The sequence below is a fragment of the Pogona vitticeps genome, chromosome 3, assembly GCF_051106095.1.
Source record: "Pogona vitticeps strain Pit_001003342236 chromosome 3, PviZW2.1, whole genome shotgun sequence".
In the NCBI taxonomy this organism is placed as follows: domain Eukaryota; kingdom Metazoa; phylum Chordata; class Lepidosauria; order Squamata; family Agamidae; genus Pogona; species Pogona vitticeps.
In genome coordinates this window covers 60,202,305-60,221,684 of record NC_135785.1, presented here as the reverse complement: position 1 = coordinate 60,221,684, position 19,380 = coordinate 60,202,305, and the positions used below count along the sequence as shown (strand labels likewise).

General features: G+C 38.7%; 1 protein-coding gene across 25 annotated transcripts in view; it reads right to left on the bottom strand.

Annotated features, from left to right (window-relative positions):
• The window catches only part of ADD3 (adducin 3), a 125,224-nt gene that overhangs the window by 20,819 nt on the left and 85,025 nt on the right, over positions 1–19,380 (bottom strand). For all 25 annotated transcript variants that reach the window (XM_020779811.3, XM_078389504.1, XM_020779812.3 and 22 more), the window contains one exon: positions 3,451–3,671. In XM_020779811.3, coding sequence (XP_020635470.2) covers positions 3,451–3,645 — 195 coding nt within the window. In that variant the 5' untranslated portion in view covers positions 3,646–3,671. The remainder of the gene's footprint in view (positions 1–3,450; positions 3,672–19,380) is intronic.

Here is a 19,380-nt window from a genome sequence, read left to right as displayed (position 1 = left end):
TTCAACTTATTTCCACTCTTCCTCTTTTACTGCCACTAACCCCTACCTAATGGGTATGTATTTGCCCTTTCACTCAGGCCCTTATAACACCTTCCACATATCCAACCTCAGGTAGCCAACACTCTATATCACTCAGTTTTAATTTAGTAAAATTTAGTTAGAAAAATTTATAAAAATAACAGTGTTCAAGAGATGTTTATTCTTAGGCTTTAAATTTATTCGATACAATTAATTCTCTCTAAAACCTCTCTTCCCTTCACACTCACACATCTTTTATCTTTTACTCTACCTGATTTCTCTGTCAAAGTTGGCTGCTTTAGCTAGGTGAAAGCCTCATTAAATAATTTTCTGTATGTAAAATATGCAAAGGCTATGAATAATTACTTTTTAAAAACTTTTCAATGTAATGATGTGTTTTAGAGATGTATATTTTTTCAACTTCCCTTTTCAAGACTGCAAGTTCCTGCATTTTTAGAATGTAATTAAAACATCCTCAAAATTTCCTACAGAATTTTTTTTCCAAAATGCTCCTGTGTTTTGAAATTTTTTTGAAACACCATTTAAGTTTATTGTTTGCAACTTAAGATGAGTTTTCATATATTTTAAAGTATTTATACGTGCAGTTTTTTTCACAGCTATAAGACTGATTTCTGTAAAATATAGTAAGCATACCTGTAACTTTTAAGTTACATGTATTCAATTTTGGATTTTTTACATTTTTATTCTTATGAAATATTGAAACAATTAGATAAATGTTTATTAGGCAAACTGATGTTGCCTGGAATTATTTTTCTACCTGTGGAAAAATAGGATATAGCCCTCTAGAGCAGTGGTCCCCAACCTTGGGCTTCCAGATGTTCTTGGACTGCAACTCCCAGAAGCCTTCACCACCATCTCTGCTGGCTAGGACTTCTGGGAGCTGAAGTTCAAGAACCTCTGGAGGCCCAAGTTTGGGGACCACTGCTCTAGAGAAATACCTGCTTTACTATGAGTGAAATAATGCTTCATACTATACAGATTGATGAAGCACTTAAAGAAATCACTCATGCCACAGGATCCAGAAGAACACTGACATGACTGATGGGGTTATCTGATCTCACACTGAAATTACCTTATCAATGATAAATGTCATTTGTGATGGATCCCCACAGACTCAAACTACCAATCCACCAATTTCATACTGCTCTGAGAACTTTGTTCATGTGTCATACATTTGACCTTGACATCTCTACTCCTACACTGTTCCTCAAATCTCCCCAACACTTAAAACTCCCCAATTTTCTCTTCCAGCCAATCAGAACTATTCTTACCAACATGATCCCTCCTCTCTTCCTTCTATCACAAACTTACCAAATCAATGCATTTCAAAAGCATATGCTTGTCATTACCATACAAACAATATATTTTAATGTAGCTGGGCATCACCGGGGGCAGTGCAGGGATCAGCTGTTCCCTGGGACTCTATGTGTGCCCCAAGGCAGCTCCATGTTGCAAATTCTTGCTCTATCAAACAAATCCTCTGTGCTTCAGAAAGAATGATTTTGCCAATCTGAAATTCTCTGGATAACCATAATCTAGACTAGTGCCAGGATCCAGGACTGGAATACTCTTCCAGAACTCCTGGTTGTGCGAATGATAGGGCTTTGTCCTTGCTTGTGCAACAACACATTCCTTCTATGCAGTGTGACAGGAACATCTCACATTCTCATCAGGTTCCAACTAGATGCTGAGCACAGCTTCATCTTACACACCGTCAAGCTACCACAAAGTGCCAGCATTGAACTGAGCAGGGTAGTTGGAGATTGCTCATTTACCATGAGTCAAAGGCAACTGACGGCACATAACAACAACATTTCAGATACATTCATAAGCTATGTGGAGATTTTAGAAGTGGGATGCATGGTAAACACAGAGGGGCACATAATAAAAACATAGGTCCACTCCCTCGGTCACTGTTTTGCACTCCATCTGACCATCCCACTATACACAATTGTGTATTAAATTCATAACCACGTCTTAAACACTTGTCACGAGTCTATGACTCCTCAGAGTTTATCAGATCCCTTTATCTGTACATTGCTTGGACAAAGAAAATAACTGCCTTAACACACAGGTTTACCAGTATTATGGTTTGTTTACAAATGTCACTGTACAGCTCTTCCAGGTGAAACATTTGTTCCTCCTCCTTCTTTTTGCTACTTTGTGACAGACTAGAGTGATGTTTACAGGGATTCATGTACAGATAAACCTATTTCTCTTTTAAGAAAGTAAGTCCTCTCTTTTAAGAGATCTTTAAGAAATCCTATGAGAAAACATATAACCAATCAACTTCCTTGCTGGGGCTTCTCTACAGGAGTTGTTTCTGTTACTGTTATTTTGGTTTAAGTGCTTTTGAGGGCTACCTGAAAGCTTCCAAAAGGGGAACCTCTCAGTGCAGATATGAACTTCAAAGAAAAACACGACAGCACTAAAGTCTACTTCCCTGGAACAAAGCAAAACTAAAAATAAACTGTGAATTTTATAAAGATAACAAAGCACAGGGAGTCAAGGAAGAAATCACAGTACTAAGTGAGACAGGATGACTGCACAAGAATGCCAGTTTAAAAGTGCAGTCCTATGCATGTTAACTCAGACACAAGTCCCACAGAGTATCAGTATCTCTTTGGAGCATAATCCTACGTATACTAGTTTTCACTTTTGAGGTGGCATGCACAGAATTACAGCTGAAACAGACTACTTTATATTGCTTTGCGGTAGACTGCTACTATTTCCATGACCCATAGTGTTAAGACCATACATGAGGTATAAGAACTAAAAAGCCAAGAGTGGAATTTGACAAATTACAGTATCTTTTGAGCATCCAGAAGGTGTTGTAACAGTCATGACTACAATTATGAGATGCACTTTTCTCATGATTAAGTCTACATTAAGCTGCTACTCTAAAACATAATCAGAATAATGAGGTAAAACACAGTTTACTTTTTCTTCCAAAGCAAATCACATGCAGGGATTTGAGACAGCTTTTAGTACAGAATTTAAAATAGGAATGGAATGCTGATCAGCATGCAAATGTCTAAACAGCTTCTACCTAGTCAACAACTTCCCCTCTCTTTTCTGTGTCTGAGCAGCAATCAAATGCCATGTAGCTGGGAAGCTACTTTTGTGCAGTGTTAATGAAGCATAACATTAAGGGGGGCGGAAAGCAAAACTCTAGATAAAGGACTACTTGTTTGCACATGAAAACTGTGCAAACAAATACTGTACAAACTGGTGGTCTTCACGAAAAGTTAGTTTGGACATACTGTCTTACTGCGATGTAGTGCAAGAGATTTCTTGTCTTTGTTTAAGCTATTTTGTTTTATACATATATTAATAAGCTTAAACAAATGCAAGTCTCTGAAAAGAAAGAAACACTGCTGTGTTTCTGTTGCCCCTCTGACTCCTACTCACAGGACTCTGCAGTATCTGGGTAACTCTCTTCCTTTGTTCCATCATGTTGAAGTCTTGCCTGAGGTCAGGAGACATGTTCCTTTCACGGATGTAGTCAGGGTCATTTTCATTGATGCGGTCAAAATATCGCTCTTTGTGAGGCATGCTGGGTGGTGGAGGAGTTGTGATTACCCCCTGACTGGTCTCAGCACTCATGCTTCAATCTGAATTACTCCCTTCACCTGGAACAATAAGAAGCCAGGAGAGATTTAATGGTATTTAAAAACAATCTTCCAAGCATGGACAAATATAAACTTCTCTCCTCCACAAAAAAATACAAAACTGAACCCAGAACCCTTGGAGTTCCACATCAGAGAATGGACGCTAGAGGAGAGAAAAGAGATGTTATATTAACATATTTTCAAAATAATCTTTTTTTTGTACATTGACATATAAAAAATTAATTCAAAATTTACAGAATGATGAATGAGTTAAATGTAGACAACAACTAATCTGATTATGGCAATTAATTCACAATTTGCTCGCTGAATTTTCAAGCAGCCTGATGGCTATATCACAGATAAATTCCCTGTACACCAATGAACACACTCATGTAAACTTTGACTAGAAATGGTGACGAAGTGTCATTTTGGCACTTCATCTTGGTTCATGAACTACAAATTGCCCTCCAGTGGTCCGACGAACCACAAGTCAATTCATCAGTTCGTTGGGTCATACTTTTTTTTGAGAGCCCAGGGGATCTCTCTCTTAAAAAGAAGCCACATGGGCACAGGAAGAAGATGGAAGGGATCAAAGCATGATCAAAGCGATCCCTCTGTTCAGGCATAGGAAGAGGGGGGAAGCCTAATACATGGATGATTGTAAAAAGGTTATATTCGTTGCTTCATATTTGTTGGGGGTCTCTGGACCTCAAGAATACGAAGCAACAAATATCTGACGAATTACCAATAATAGTTGAATATTGCAATTTTTAAAAATATTTGTCCCCATGTCTAGTTTTGACTGTTTGAAATGTACACTGTAAACTATCAATTACAAGCCACTATATGAAGGCTGTAATCATCTGTGAAATCAAGTGCAATGAAAATGAGCCTTCTCCGCTGTTCTAGTGAACTTGTCCTAGGCATCTGTCACATCCTAAGCTCCTTATATATCCCACCCCTGCTTTTAACTTGTCACTTGAACTAATAGGCCTGGGTTTGCCTACAACATACAGGAATAATAATGTATCCACAAAATGTATCACTTTCCCAGCTTACCAAAAGGCCAAACATCTATTGTTGTCTCCAAAGGACAAGGTGGATACTGTACAGTCTGGATATCTGATTACATCCCTAGACTAAGTGAGCTGAGGGAAAAATTTCCCTACCTGTGAGGACTTGTGTTAAAAACACAAACTTGCCTCACGTTGTCCCCCTCCATGAAAACATTTATACATTTAGGTAAAGGTTCCCCTTGATATTTAGTGCAGTCGTGTCCAACTCTGGGGGGCGGTGCTCATCCCTGTCTCCAAGCCATAGAGCCAGCATTTGTCCATAGACAGTTTCTGTGATAACATGGCCAGCATGACTAGACAAGGAACACTAATACCTTCTCACCAAGGTGGTACCTATTTATCTACTCACATTTTTACATGCTTTCGAACTGCTAGGTTGGCAGGATTTAGGCTTGGTTAATTAAATGCCAGGAATATCAGGTATAGGAATACCTTCAGTTGTTTTCTACTTCATAATTTAGTAAAACACAAATAAAAACAAGAAACTGAAGGAACTTTATAATATAAAGGCTGAAATTCTGTTGCTTAGCATAATAAGTTGCAACTAGAATAAGCCCATTGAATCAAATGAACTTACAGAAGAACTGACTCACCAAAATCCCCCTCTGATTAAGTAGGCCTATTCTAGTTGCAAATTATTACAATAAGCAACAGGATTTCAGCCAGAGTACCTATTATTTAAATTGCCTATAATATTGAGCTTACATAGTCAAGTAGAATTATTTGGAAATAAAATAGGCTAATTCAAAAATAAGATAATGGTTTATATTTGGGAGGCAAGCTTAGAATGTATACATTTGTAAACCAATCCCCCTCTCCTCCAAAACAAAACAAAACACCCATGGCCTTTCTGGGAACTGAAACAGCTTAGTTGGACCTCATGACTATGGGGCCAGGGGTCAGCTCGTCACCTGGTGTATGTGAAGCTGGTGGAGTTGCAAGCTGCAGTCTTAGGTGCTACATGGAAGGATTGTAAACCACTCCTGTCTAATTTAGATCTACCTGGGAAAGAATACAGCAAGTCAGAATTGACTTGGAAGCACATAATCAGCCATGAACACTGCCTTGAACTCACTGGAGGAAAGACCCTATATAAACAGAGCAAACAAACAAATAAATTGGAGGATGGCAGGCAAAGGTCACAACAGGTCCTTGCAGTGCTCCTGCTGGGCTGGTTTTGTTTTGTTCTGAATTAATTGTTTTTAATATATTTGCTGCATCGTGTTCCTATTTTGTTAACCACCTCTGAGTAATTTATACAGTGGTGCCCCGTATAGCGAGGTTAATCCGTTCCGGATTAACCTTCGCTATATGAAATCTTCGCTAAGCGGGAAGTAAAAAGCCATTGGAACGCATTAAACTTCATTTAATGCGTTCCAAATCGGCCCTAAACTTCCCACTTAGAGAAGTTTCCTGGCCCCGGGCAGCCATTTTCGCGCCCTCCCCTCGCTTGCCGAGGGCGCGAAAACGCTGCGGGGGGCCATTTTGGGTCGTTTTGAAGCCACAAAACAGCTGTTTTGCGGCTTCAAAACGGACCCGAAATGGCCCCGCGCGGCGTTTTCGCGCCGTTGGCAAGCGAGGGGAGGGCGCGAAAACGCCGCGCGGGGCCATTTCGGGTTGCCCGCGGCCGTTTTGAAGCCGCAAAACAGCTGTTTTGCGGCTTCAAAACGGCCGCGGGCAACCCGAAATGGCCCCGCGCGGCGTTTTCGCGCCCTTGGCAAGCGAGGGGAGGGCGCAAAAACGCGGCGCGGGGCCATTTCGGGTCGTCCGCGGCCGTTTTGAAGCCGCAAAACAGCTGTTTTGCGGCTTCAAAACGGACCCGAAATGGCCCCGCGCCGCGTTTTCGCGTCCTCCCCTTGCTTGCCGAGGGCGCGAAAACACAGCGTGGGGCCATTTCGGGTCATCCGGCGCCCATTTTGGAGCCGCCGAACGCGGCTCCAAAATGGCGGCCGGACTCCCCAATCGTCACAATGCGAGGTGCGGCGATTGGGTGCTCCGTATAGCGATCCCGAAAAAGGGGATCGCTATACGGATTCGTCGTTATACGGTGCGCTCGCTAAGCGAGGCACCACTGTACCTAGAAACTCTAAAAGGGTTGCATTAAGTCTAAATTGAACTGAGAACACATAATTAACTATGGCCTTTCTAGGGTGTATGAGCTGAACAGAATATTGATATGCTGTGTTGAGGGGAAAGGAAAGCGAATTAGCCTACTCAAATATTTAACAGTTCATAGAAAATATGTGTGTCCGTGAGCAATTAGGTAGCTGGGATGTGTGCTGAAAGATTTTTTAAAAAATCTACTCCTGACACTATGGTTCAGGAGAAGGAAGGAAACATTTTCTTTTACTCACTAGAATATTTGTCCTTTGCTATACAGTTACAAGTACAAATTCTCATCACAAAATGCTCCCATGCTATCTCTACAAATATTTCTTTTCTTCTTATTTTTAACTGAAAAAGTCACCTTGTGTCATGTAGTGATTTCTGGAATAAAATAAAATAGCAGTAATAATTGAGGGTGGAGGGCAATGGACACAGGAGAATGAAAAACATCAACTTATTTCATATCCAGCTAGCACTCAGAATGCTTTTGATTTCCTACACAGTGGAACTCAAGCCTTACTATTTGGTACAGAGACTGCCTTGGTCGCCCTGTACAATGACCTTTGCCAGGAGAGAGACGGGGGATTGTGACCCTGTTGATACTCCGGGACCTCTCAGTGGCTTTCGACACCACTGACCAATCATGGTGTTCTTCTGGATAGGCTGGCTGGCTGGGTTGGGAGTTGGGGGCACTGCTTTACAGTGGTTCTGTTCCTTCCTGGCTGACTATGTCCAGAGGGTGGTGCTGGGGGACAATTGCTCTGTCCCATGGCGTTTATGTCATGGAGTTCCTCAGGGCTCGATACTGTCCCCCATTCTGTTTTAACATCCACATGGAACCACTGGGAGAGGTCATCAGGAGGTTTGGGCTGAGGAGTCAGCAATATGCTGATGACACTCAGCTCTACCTCTGATTTTCCACCAATCCAGGTGAGGCGGTTTCTGTGCTGAACTCATGTCTGGACCTGATAATGGACTGGATGAGGGTTAATAAACTGAAACTCAGTCCAGACAAGATGGAAGTGCTGTTAGTGGGTGCTTCGCCTGATAGGCTGGAGGGCCATTTCCCTGCCCTGAATGGGGTTACAGTCCCCCCAAGGGACAGGGTCCGCAGCCTGGGGGTGCTCCTGTACCCCAGTCTAACTCTGGAAGCCCAGGTGGACTCGGTGGCCAGGGGGGCCTTCCTTCAGCTGCTCCTCCAGTGAGTGGGGCACTCATTTTACCGTCCTCGGAAGGATAGAAGGCTGAGTCAACCTTGAGCCGGCTACCTGGGATTGAACCCTGGGTTGTTAGCAGTTTTAGCTGCAGTACAGCAGTTTAACTATTGCGCCACAAGGCTCCTATTGTTTTGACATATAAAGCCCTAAACAGCTTGGGCCCTGGATACCTGAAGGACAGCCTCCTTCCATATGAACCTACCTGGCAGTTAAGATCTAGCCAGGATGACTTGTAGACAAAGGGCCTTTTTGGCAGCTGCCCCCTGACTATGGAACGCCATCCCAAATGGGATTCATCTGGGTCTGACTCTGATGACATTTTGGCGCCAGGTCAAAACCTTCCTGTTCCAGAAGGTTTTAAATTGAAATAATATCAAATGTGGGTCCTGATGGCAATTTTTAGAGTATCTATTTTAATTGTATTTTAATTGTTTTATCTTTTTTACTGTATTTTAATTTTTGTAAATTAAAATACATTAATTTACCCAGAGACATTTGGGTAGTGTGGGCGGCATATAAGTTAAATAAATAAATAAATAAATAAATAAATAAATAAATAAATAAATAAATAAATAAATAAATAAATAAATAAATAAATAAATAAATAAATGAATAAACAAACAAACAAACAAACAAACAAACAAACAAACAAACAAACAATCCCAGTTAAAATGAATTGTCCTCTGTTGGTATACTAAAAAGGTATACCATGTTAGCTGTTCTACACTCACTTAGAACTACTCCACAAATCCTGAAAGCACTTTGTTTCTTTTCCTTGAATACTTTCTAGTATTTAAGATTTGAAAACAAGTCCTTCAAACTTTATAAACTTTAAGTTGCTATCCAAAGCCAAATTACTACAAAGCAACTCCTTTGGGAATTTTCTTTTAGGTAGCATATTTAAGATTTGCTTTGGAAGGCAATAGTATTGTGCTTTAAAGTTCTTTATTTCTGAACCATAATAAACCCCAGTTGGTAGAGATATCATGATTTAGAAAGTCATGAGAAAGGGATTGTACACCTTAAAACTGTTTTGTTTTTTGTACATAACATGGAAAATAAATTCTTGACACAGGAACTATACTAGATATTTCAAAATGAAAAGCTGCATATTCAGAAAAAAGAGGGAGTTGAGAAAACTGTATTGAGGCATGACAGCAGTTTTCTTTCCTTGCAATGAGAAGATTTTGCTGCAGTCTTGGCAACATAAGCATTGACGAATGGAAATTGCCAGTTTCAGTTTTTGTTTCTCATGACTTAGCTTCATTTCCAGTGTACTTAATTCAGCTTGGGCCAAAAGTAAATTATCAGCAGAAAGAAAGAGGAAAAAGAGTGGACTGGAGGGAAAGGGGGGGGGGGGTCCAACTGGGAAACTCTGCCAGTTTTCTAGAATATTTTGCATCTTACATTTAATAACTTTACATTTGGTATTTAAAATAAAAATGAGAACATTTTAATATCTGACAGATTTTTTTTCCAAATACAATTTCCTAATGTGGCTGTACTCTGAATACTCTCATTACTGTATTACAAAACCAAATGGCCAGTGATATTTTTAATTTACCATCAGTAGGTAATTGTGTCTTATTTACTGGAGATGTTCATCTATGGATAAACTTTCAGTCATGGAAAACGTTTCTTCACTTTTTATGGACTGTAATCTACTTCCATAATTCCATTGAGATAACTATAGTAAGTAAAAGAAATAGAATGTAAAATACATTTAGTCTTATTTTTATATAGTTGTTCTTGGAAGCCAATAAAATATATCCTTTCTTGTGGCACAGCCCAGGCTGAATCAAGATCACACTTTTTTTGTTACAGTATTAAAAACAACAACAAAAAACATCAACCCACAAAGTCTCTCTAACCAACAGCAGTGGGGAAATCAATTGCTTGTCCAGATATATAACTTGTATTTTACTAAGTAGATGGAGTTCATTAGAATATCATGTTTTTCCACTTGAGCTAACATGTATTTGTATGTTAAGTCTCCCCAGTGAGAATAATTTAGAAAACACTCTGCTTCTTCTTCTTACTTCACAAACGGGATTAATAACACACTAGAAATATTTTGATTTATGGTGGTTATGTCCATCCTTAGAAATGTTAGAGCAGAAACAGCTGCCTCCTTGTTCTGACTATATGTTCAAAAGTAGAGAAGACAAGTAACCTAAGTGACAGACATGCAGCAGCTGGCAGATTTTACAAATTTTTACAAATGTTTACATGAACAACTGATCTCAAACAACACAGTTGTATATGTACCAAGCTTTTTATAGTGCAAGCCCTTCCAGTTCTTTCTGTTTGTTTGTTTATTTATTTATTTATTTATTTATTTATTTATTTATTTATTTATTTATTTATTTATTTATTTATTTATTTATTTGATTTTTACCCCGCCCCTCTAGACCATGTCTACTCGGGGCGGCTTACAAAATAAAACAAAACAGTATAAAAATATATAAAATCATAAAATTACAAATTTCACCCACAAAGTATCAAGGGTGTTGATTCAATCATAATCTTTAACTCATATATGCCAAGAATGTTATTAACAACAGCGATATCAAATGCTACCACCTCAACAGCATCTGGAGATTGATTACCACAGTGTGCTATCTTAAAAGACCAGTAGTATACCTCTAAAAAGGAATCTGGAGCGGATAAGCTGCAGTAGACAGAGCTGCACAAAGACTCAGAAAGGACTGTGAGCACAGGATTTGGGCTTTCAAACTGAACATGAAGAAAGTGCCCAATGATATTATTCATGTTCACTATTAAACCATCTCAAAATGACTGTTGCTATAATAAGGATACTGAGGGCTGCACCACTCGTATACATTACTCCAGTTTTATATTCAAAGACTCTGTGCCTTCCTGTTCCCTACTGCACCAAACATTCTAAAGCTGAGATGATCTCAGTATAAACATGCTAAATAAGTGAGTATCCTTTTGTCTATTTTTTTGAATAAAGGTAGTTCTCCTAAACCACTAATATGTTAAGCTGTCAATTCATCTTGAAATAGGAATTCCACAACTAATTTTTGTAAAACTGCCGATCTTCATGAGGTGTGAGGATCAGTGCACATGGCTCAATGCTTCCTAGGTTGGTGCTATAGCACCTCTCCAAAATTTGAAGTCACAAAGTAGAAAAGTATTATGATGTTGGCTTGTACTGTTATTATGTGGGTCTTTTTAAAAAAAAATTAAAGGTCTGCGATGCAATGCTAACTGGTGATACTGGCTACAGATCCAATAATAGGCCAGCTGAAGCTCTGCTGAATCCCAATGCTACTCACTAAGGATCACCTTCACGAGGACTGTGCTGCCATTAAGGCTCTATTTGTGGACTGGCAGTTTGAATCTTGTATAACTCAGGTTCACTGTTGTCCATACCTCTTCTGCCGCCTTCTCTCATCTTCTTTCAGCAAACTGTAGCCAGTACAGAAGCTTTGTGTGCTGATCATTCTGACAGCAGATCTCTGCGACCAGCTAAAAGAACTGGTAGAAAAGGCTTATGTCCATTCCCAACTTCATGTTGGAGTTTTTGCAACCTTGCATGCTGCCTCTAGTAAATGTGGGTAGTAGGGATCTTTCAGGGGTGGCGTGACTGTCAATCTATCCAGCATTAACCCACTGTTCATTCCTGCCTCTGAATTCAAAGAATTATCTGCTCAGCATTTTCCCCTCTCATTTGTGTGTTGGAAGCAGTGAACCTGTCGAGGTCTGTTGTTACAAGCAGTCATGTTTGTTCTCAGTTTGCTGTTTGACATGTTCTATTGTATGTAATGAAACTTTTTATTCTTTCTATTTCTGATGTCTCAGAGTGAGTTACTGAGACTGTAAGTGCCAGCTGATAAGAAGGAATGATGTACTCTAAGGAAATTGAAACTATCCTGCTCTTTGAATCCCTGCATTTCTGCTACACAGCTAGATAAATTTAACCAAAATTCAAACTTTTGCAACACTCTGTGCACCCTCTTCTTGGATGCATGTCTCAACACGGTGGGGAGGTTTGAGTGCATTAGAGAAGACAAGAGCAATACCATCAGAAGGCTAGACTGAATTACGAGCATACTGGGTAAGAGCAAAGGACAAGTACAAATAGTGCTGTTGTTAATAAACTAGATTAAAGCTGAAAGGACATCTAGTGGCTGACATGGGCAGAGGGGAAAGGAAAGTCTGATGCTGCATAACATACACAACTGGAACATGAAACATGAGAAGTATGAATCAAAGTAAACTAGAAATAAAAAAGCAATAAAGGCAACAATAACAATGCGGTGCTTCATGTCAGTGAACTAAAATGGACTAGAACAGGACATTTTCAGTCAGATAACTACAAAGTGTTTGAAGCTGAAATAAAAAGCTTTTATGCAAGCATCCAAGAGGAAATTGATCACATACCCAAACAAGACAAGCTTATAATCATATGTGATCAGAACACAAAAGTAGGAAACAAAGCAGAACCAAATGCTGTTGGAAAATTTGGCCCAAGTATCCTAAACGAAACAGTAAAGCACACTACCTGACCAAGATAAAATAAAGGTAAGGTGAAAAGTGTATAGTGAAGACCTATACTGATGAGATGGCTTGAAATGATTTTTGGTGAAAGTGAATGAAAGAATCGCCAAAGCAGGACTGCAGCAGAACACAAAGAGAAACACCATAACTGTAGAAGAATTACATAACTTTAACGTTGACAATAAACAAACTAAAATTGTTAAACATTTTGTAAACCTTGGTTTACTCATTGAACCAAATGGAGACTACAGCCAAGAAATCGGACGTCTGGGACTTGGAAGGGCATGAATAAAGGAACTAGAAAAGATCCTCAACTTGTAAGAACATGTCACTGGAGACCAGGACCAAGATCATCCACACACTTTCATTCTGATTACTATGTATGAGCATGAAAGGCAGATATTTATAAAAACATATAAGAAATAACTGGTGATGGAGGAGAGATCTCCAGACACCTGAACTGCCAGAAAGACAAACAACTGGGTCCTAGATCAAATCAAAACTGAACTTTATCCAAAAGCAAAAATGACAAAATTGAGGCTGTTGTACTTTGGGCACATAATTAGAAGGTGACTACAAGAATGAGTCCAAAAGCCATATTAGTTACTGGTTTTCCTAACTTTTTAAATTTCATTCACCAATCTATTTGCCAATGGGGCATATCACTCACTAAAAGATGTCCTTGCCACTGAGGACCACAGTCTACCCCGGGTCTGAATATATAAAAATTGTTATTTTGATGGGTTTCAGAAAAATAATTCAGTGCTACCAAAAGAAAAAATCTTCATTGTACATATGTACAATGTAACATTCTGAAACAAATGTGGAAGATGTGAAAACATGGAACATTCAGAAAATAAAGAACTTTCACTATTGTACAATTACTGCTTCTGCCTGTTCACATCAGGTTACAAAGCTGCCATGGAAACTGGTTGGAAACATATGAGTTTGCTTATTATGCTAGATTCCGAACAGAAATTCTTTTGTGAGAACCCATGAGGATCAACAGCCAGTGCCAGCCACGTAATGAAATTCTAATTACTTCCATCATGTCCAACACAGACAGTCACTCATCCTCCCTGACAAAGAATTTTTTTTAAAGAACCATTCCTGCATTAAACTTTTTGCTGAGGTCCTTGCAAGTTACAGCAAGAAGATTACTTAATGGACTGAACATTTTTCAATTAAATACTATATTAACATCCCTAAATATGGCATCATGTGGTCAAATCCAAAATGTTCACTGGATAGTTACAGACCTAGATAACAATACCAGTGTCTTCTGAAGCTAGTGAAGATACCACTGGAATTGGTACCCATTATACTCATGGCTACTTGATTCATATAAAGATGATGCTAAGTCAGAATTGCTCACAGAGGCTGAAAATATATGGTGTAATCTTGACTTTAGTGGCAATTATGCACACAATTAAATCTTCACTCTGGATCACAAAGAGTTTTCTGCATGCTATTATTGTTCAACTGCTAACTGTAATTACATGCAAGTTATTAAGTGGCAAAAGTGTATCAAGTAAGCCTTGGTAGTGTCAATGAAATAACAAGTATAATCTATACTGTGATAAAGAATATTTGACATCAAAAACACTTTTATAAGGTTCAAAAAGAAATCTAACATGTAAGGATAGGTTATTCTTAGGAAAAAATGATAAAAGTCTCATGCTGTGAGATGCATGAATTATCCTGGTTACACTGGGTTAATAAATACTGTGTGTTCATGTCAGTGTGTTCATGGTCTCTCTTTGAATTCCACAAGGCTAATGTATATTGCAAGAAAAAAATAATTTTGTTATTTTGAGTTGACAGATGTTATGTACAGTCATGGCCAAAAATATTGGCTCCCTTGCAATTCTGTCAGAAAATAGAAGAGAACTGTAACTCTCCCAGGCACCTAGGAATCATTTGGGTACTGAGAACTCAAAATATATAAAATACATGCAAATAGAAGATTGCAATGTTAAATATCCTTCTTGTAATACATACATACATACATGCATGCATGCATGCATACATACGTATGTACATACAGTCATGACCAAAAATATTGGCACTCTTGCAATTCGGTGGGAAAAAGCAACCCTTCTCTCAGAAATTGTTGCAGCTGCAAATGTTTTGGTACTCATATGTTCATTTCTTCGATTTGCATTGGAACAAAACACACACACACACACATGCACACAAAAACACAGAGGAGAAAAGTCAAATGTGATACAATCCCACACAGAAACCCAAAAATGCACTGGCCAAAATTATTGGCACCCTTAACTAAATATTTGGTAGCACCCCCTTTGGAAAAAAATAACTGAAATCAATAACTTACACCTCTCTACTAGAATTCTGGACCACTCTTCTTTTGCAAACTCTTCCAGGGCCTTCAGATTTGAAAGATGCCTTCTCCCAAATGCTGTTTTGAAATCACTCCATAGGTGTTCTGTGGGATTCAGATCTGGACTTATTGCTGGCTATTTCAAAACTCTCCAGCACTTTGTTTGTAACCATTTCTGAGTGCTTTTTGAAGTGTGTTTCAGGTCATTGTTCTGCTGGAAGACCCATGACCTCTAGTGGAGATGCAGCTTTCTGACACTGGCCACTACGTTGCACCCCAAAATTCTTTGGTAATCATCAGATTTCATGATGCCGTTCACACAGTCAAGGCATCCAGTGTCAGAAGCAGCAAAGCAACCCCAAAACATCTTTGAACCTCCACCATCTTTGACTGTGTTTTCTTTGAATGCCTCATTTCTTTTTCTCTAAACAGTGCCATGATGTCCCTGGTTCTATTTTGGCTCATCTGTCCACAGTACGTCCTGCCAGAACGACTGTGGTTTTGTCACATAAATTTCGGCATTCTCCATTCTTGCTTTGTTATGCCTTTGTGTCAGCAGTGGTGTCCTCCTGGGTTTCCTACCATAGCGTCCCTTTTCATTCTGATGGTGACAGATAGTGCAAGCTGATACTATTGTATCCTGTGTCTGCAGATCAGCTTGAATTTGTTTGGAAGTTAATTTGAGTTCTCTATCCACAATTTGAACAACCCTTCGTTGTAATTTTTTCAGTAATTTTGCTCTTCCATCCACATTCAGGGAGGTTAACTACAGTGCCGTGGGCTGTAAACCTCTTGATGTTATTGCGCACAGTGGACACAGGAACATTAAGATCTCTGGAGACGGACTTGTAGCCTTGAGATTGTCAATGTTTTTCACAATTTTTTCTCTCAAATCCACAGACAACTCTTTACACTTCACTCTTTTCTTCATGCTCAGTATCACACACAACACAAAGGTTGAGTCTACAGTATTTTCTCCATCTTAACTGGTTACTATATTGCCCACACCTCTTACTTGTAACAAGTGTGTCTAAATATAAATTATAGAAGCATCACATGCCTGAAAAGCAATTATTTCTTACAATTTATACAGGGTGCTAATAATTTTGGCCAGTGCATTTTTTGGGTTTCTGTGTGGGATTGTATCAGATTTGACTTTTCTTCTGGTTTTTTTTTTTTGTGTGTGTTGTTCCAATGCAAACCAAAGAAATGAACATATGAGTATCAAAACATTTGCAACTGCAACAATTATCTGAGAGAAGGGTTGATTTTCTGACAGAATTGCAAAGGTGCCAATATTTCTGGCCATGGCTGTATGTATGTACTACAAGAAGGATATTTAATACTGTAATATTTTATTTGCATGTATATTATATACATTTTGAGTTCTCAGTAACAGAATGATTCCTAGATACCTGGGAGAATTACAGCTCTCTCTATAGATACATCACTGCTGGCAATAATGACTGATAGGTAAACTAACAGAAGAATCACAGATATTTGAGGGTTAAACAGACTAAAACAAATCCACCACATCTTGTGTGCCTGTTACTTTACAGCAATATTTGCATACTCTTCAATAACCATTTGGAGTACAACGTGCTTCTATAAAGCAATTTTAGAATTTTAATTGTTAAGTGCCTTAAAAACCTCTGCACTTATTTTTGATAGCTTTACTACAGGAAGCAGTGGCAGGGAGCTCTCAAGGTTAAATGCAGAATCATGCTTTGGCTAAAAGTGAGAACACCCAAACTGAATCCAACTGCAGTTCCTGAATCCATTCTAAAAGCCAACCCACGCTTCCTTTTAGTACAGTATTCTGAACAAAATATTGGCTTAGTGAGTGTTTTAATAGCCTACGTTTGCCCCCATTTGCCTAAACAAGACAGAACACTGAAAACAGCATTTCCTGACAGGAAGTGAATTCCCACTATTTGTCACAAAATTTCAGCTAGGATCTCTGCTCCAGAGATAGAAATTCAGTACACTACAAGTACAAACTATGGCAAACAACAATTCCTGCTGAAATTATTCCCCAGAATTGCTCCCTCTTGAAGGCAACCTACTGAACTCACAACGTGACGTAGCAATCTTCATATAACGCTCAGTTACTAGATACATAATTACACTGAATACAAAGAGACACAATTCACAAGACAAAGGAGATGTGTCTCATGAAAGTGCACAAGATGGGATGCATGGGATACCTTTTTGCATGGGATGGTACTGAAAAGCCTCCCCTATCCACAATTCTACAGCAATGACTGAGTGGCTCTTTACAAGGGTTCCAGCAGACCTAATATGTCTTCTGGTTTGAACTTTCTCTGATTCGAATGCAGCAGCTGTCACTAAATTTAAATTAGACATAAATTAACATGGTATCACTGAGACATTTCATGCAATTATACACAGACCACTAACTTTATATTTCAAGTTACGAGCCAGCACTGAGATGTTTTAACTATATGATTAATAGTAAATGTATATTGTATAAGGACAGCATGCTACAGATTATGTTTCTTTTTGAAAAAAGGGGCTTTTATGCCTCTCTTATCAGATAGGCTGATTACCAATGATTTTTTTTGTCCAGTAATTGTTCTTATGAAGTTGACAGTGATAGATTCAGCATTAAATGCCAATTTTGTTCTGCTGGATTACTACAACTTTATAAAGAACATTTGTCTTTTTGTTTACTGAATCCACCCACATTTCTGTTGCATTTTCGATTCCAACTATACTGTAGTTCCTATGAAAAAAGTGTCCTCCCTAGTCAGTATTACATGAACAGAATGAGGAGCAATGTTCTCTTTAAGCCATGCAGGCACATAACCAAGCAAGTGTCAATGCCCATTTGCTGTTGAACCCAGCGTGCAAGGGTGGAGCTCCCAAGTAGCACTCCAGAAAATTAGAGGGAATATTGAGGAATTTTTGAGACACAGATAAAACTTTTGACAAATCACTCAAAAGTCAGAATGTTTGTTCCTCATATTCAAAGATCAGCAGAAATTTCCCTGCATCAGATCCCACATGACTACAAAGGTGTCAAATTTTGAAAACACATGTCATCATAGCTGGGACACTACACAAATGAGAAACTACCAAAAGTCTTCTTATAAATGTATCACAGGAATAAGTATCTTCTCTAGTATTGCATTCTGAAGATCCAGGTATTTCATATAGTAAAGTTCTATTTCTGGGTCCTTTTAAAGGCTGGAATAGATGAGCAATGCAAAAAGCTGAAACTACATTGCTATCTACATACTAGCATTGACAAAAACATTGGAGTATACATCGACTATCTGGGGCCCCCAGTTTGGGAACCACTGATCTAGAACAGACATGGGCATAGTGCAGCCCAAGGGCCACATACGGCCCGTGAGCTGCTCCCATCCGGCCCGCGAATAGTTTTGAACTTCAAAACCATTATAGCTTTTTGTCTAAAGTTGATCAGTTGCTTATCTTTATCTGAAGAGGGCAAAAACTATTATTTGTGAAGATTAACAAGTGTAAAATAAAAACTAGCATAACATCACTGTTTCATTTTATTTTTAAGTAAAGTTGGTTCAGCCCCCGAACACAGTTCAGATTTTTCATGTGCTCCCCCTATAGAAATTAATTGCCCACCCCTGATCTAGAACATACCAAAGTCCAGATTTCTCTTCAAACTTAGTGTTTGTCAAGTCCAAAGATGACAGGAAGGCAGAGGGTTGCTTAGCCATCATATTCTTAAACTGCTCACAAAATGCTATTTGAGTAGCCGAGAAAAATTCACTACAGAAAAGGGAGGCTACTAACATGCTTATTGGCAAAGGTATTTAAAGTATTATGGTTCAGCAACAATCAAAAAGACAATTCCCCTTAGGAAATAAAAGTGAGAAACACTACACTCCCTCACTGAAGATGGGAGACTGATAACATGCCTGAGATCAGCAGTAACTCCCAATGTACCTGCTTCTTGTGTTGCATGTGGTAAATAACAGTGCTTGTAATGACGGCAGCTAAAGTATCAGCTACTGCTGTTATTTAATCTCCAAAGGAGTAACATCCGCAGCCTGGGCTGAAACAAACTGATGCAGATGCTAGAATGGAAACAGGGGCTTTATTCTCAAAACACTCAGTGCAGCATTTAACTCAGTGGTTATACTATTTAAATATATAATGTCTTTTTCACAATAGGTACAAAGATTCTAATGGCTCTGAATCTACCAACTATTTATATTGTATGGTATGATTTGCAGGGATACCATTAAGAGGCTGTTGAATTAACCTACCCATCAGATGAAGATATTTATTTGATTTTTATACTGTCTATCTGACTACCAAGGCCTCTCTGGGCAGTTTACACAATTAAATCTCATATCATTAAAAATAGTTAAAAACAACAACATAATAGTATAAATCAAAATGAAATACAAAGACAAAAGCAAAATTTAACTAATAATAACTAAAATGATAAAAAA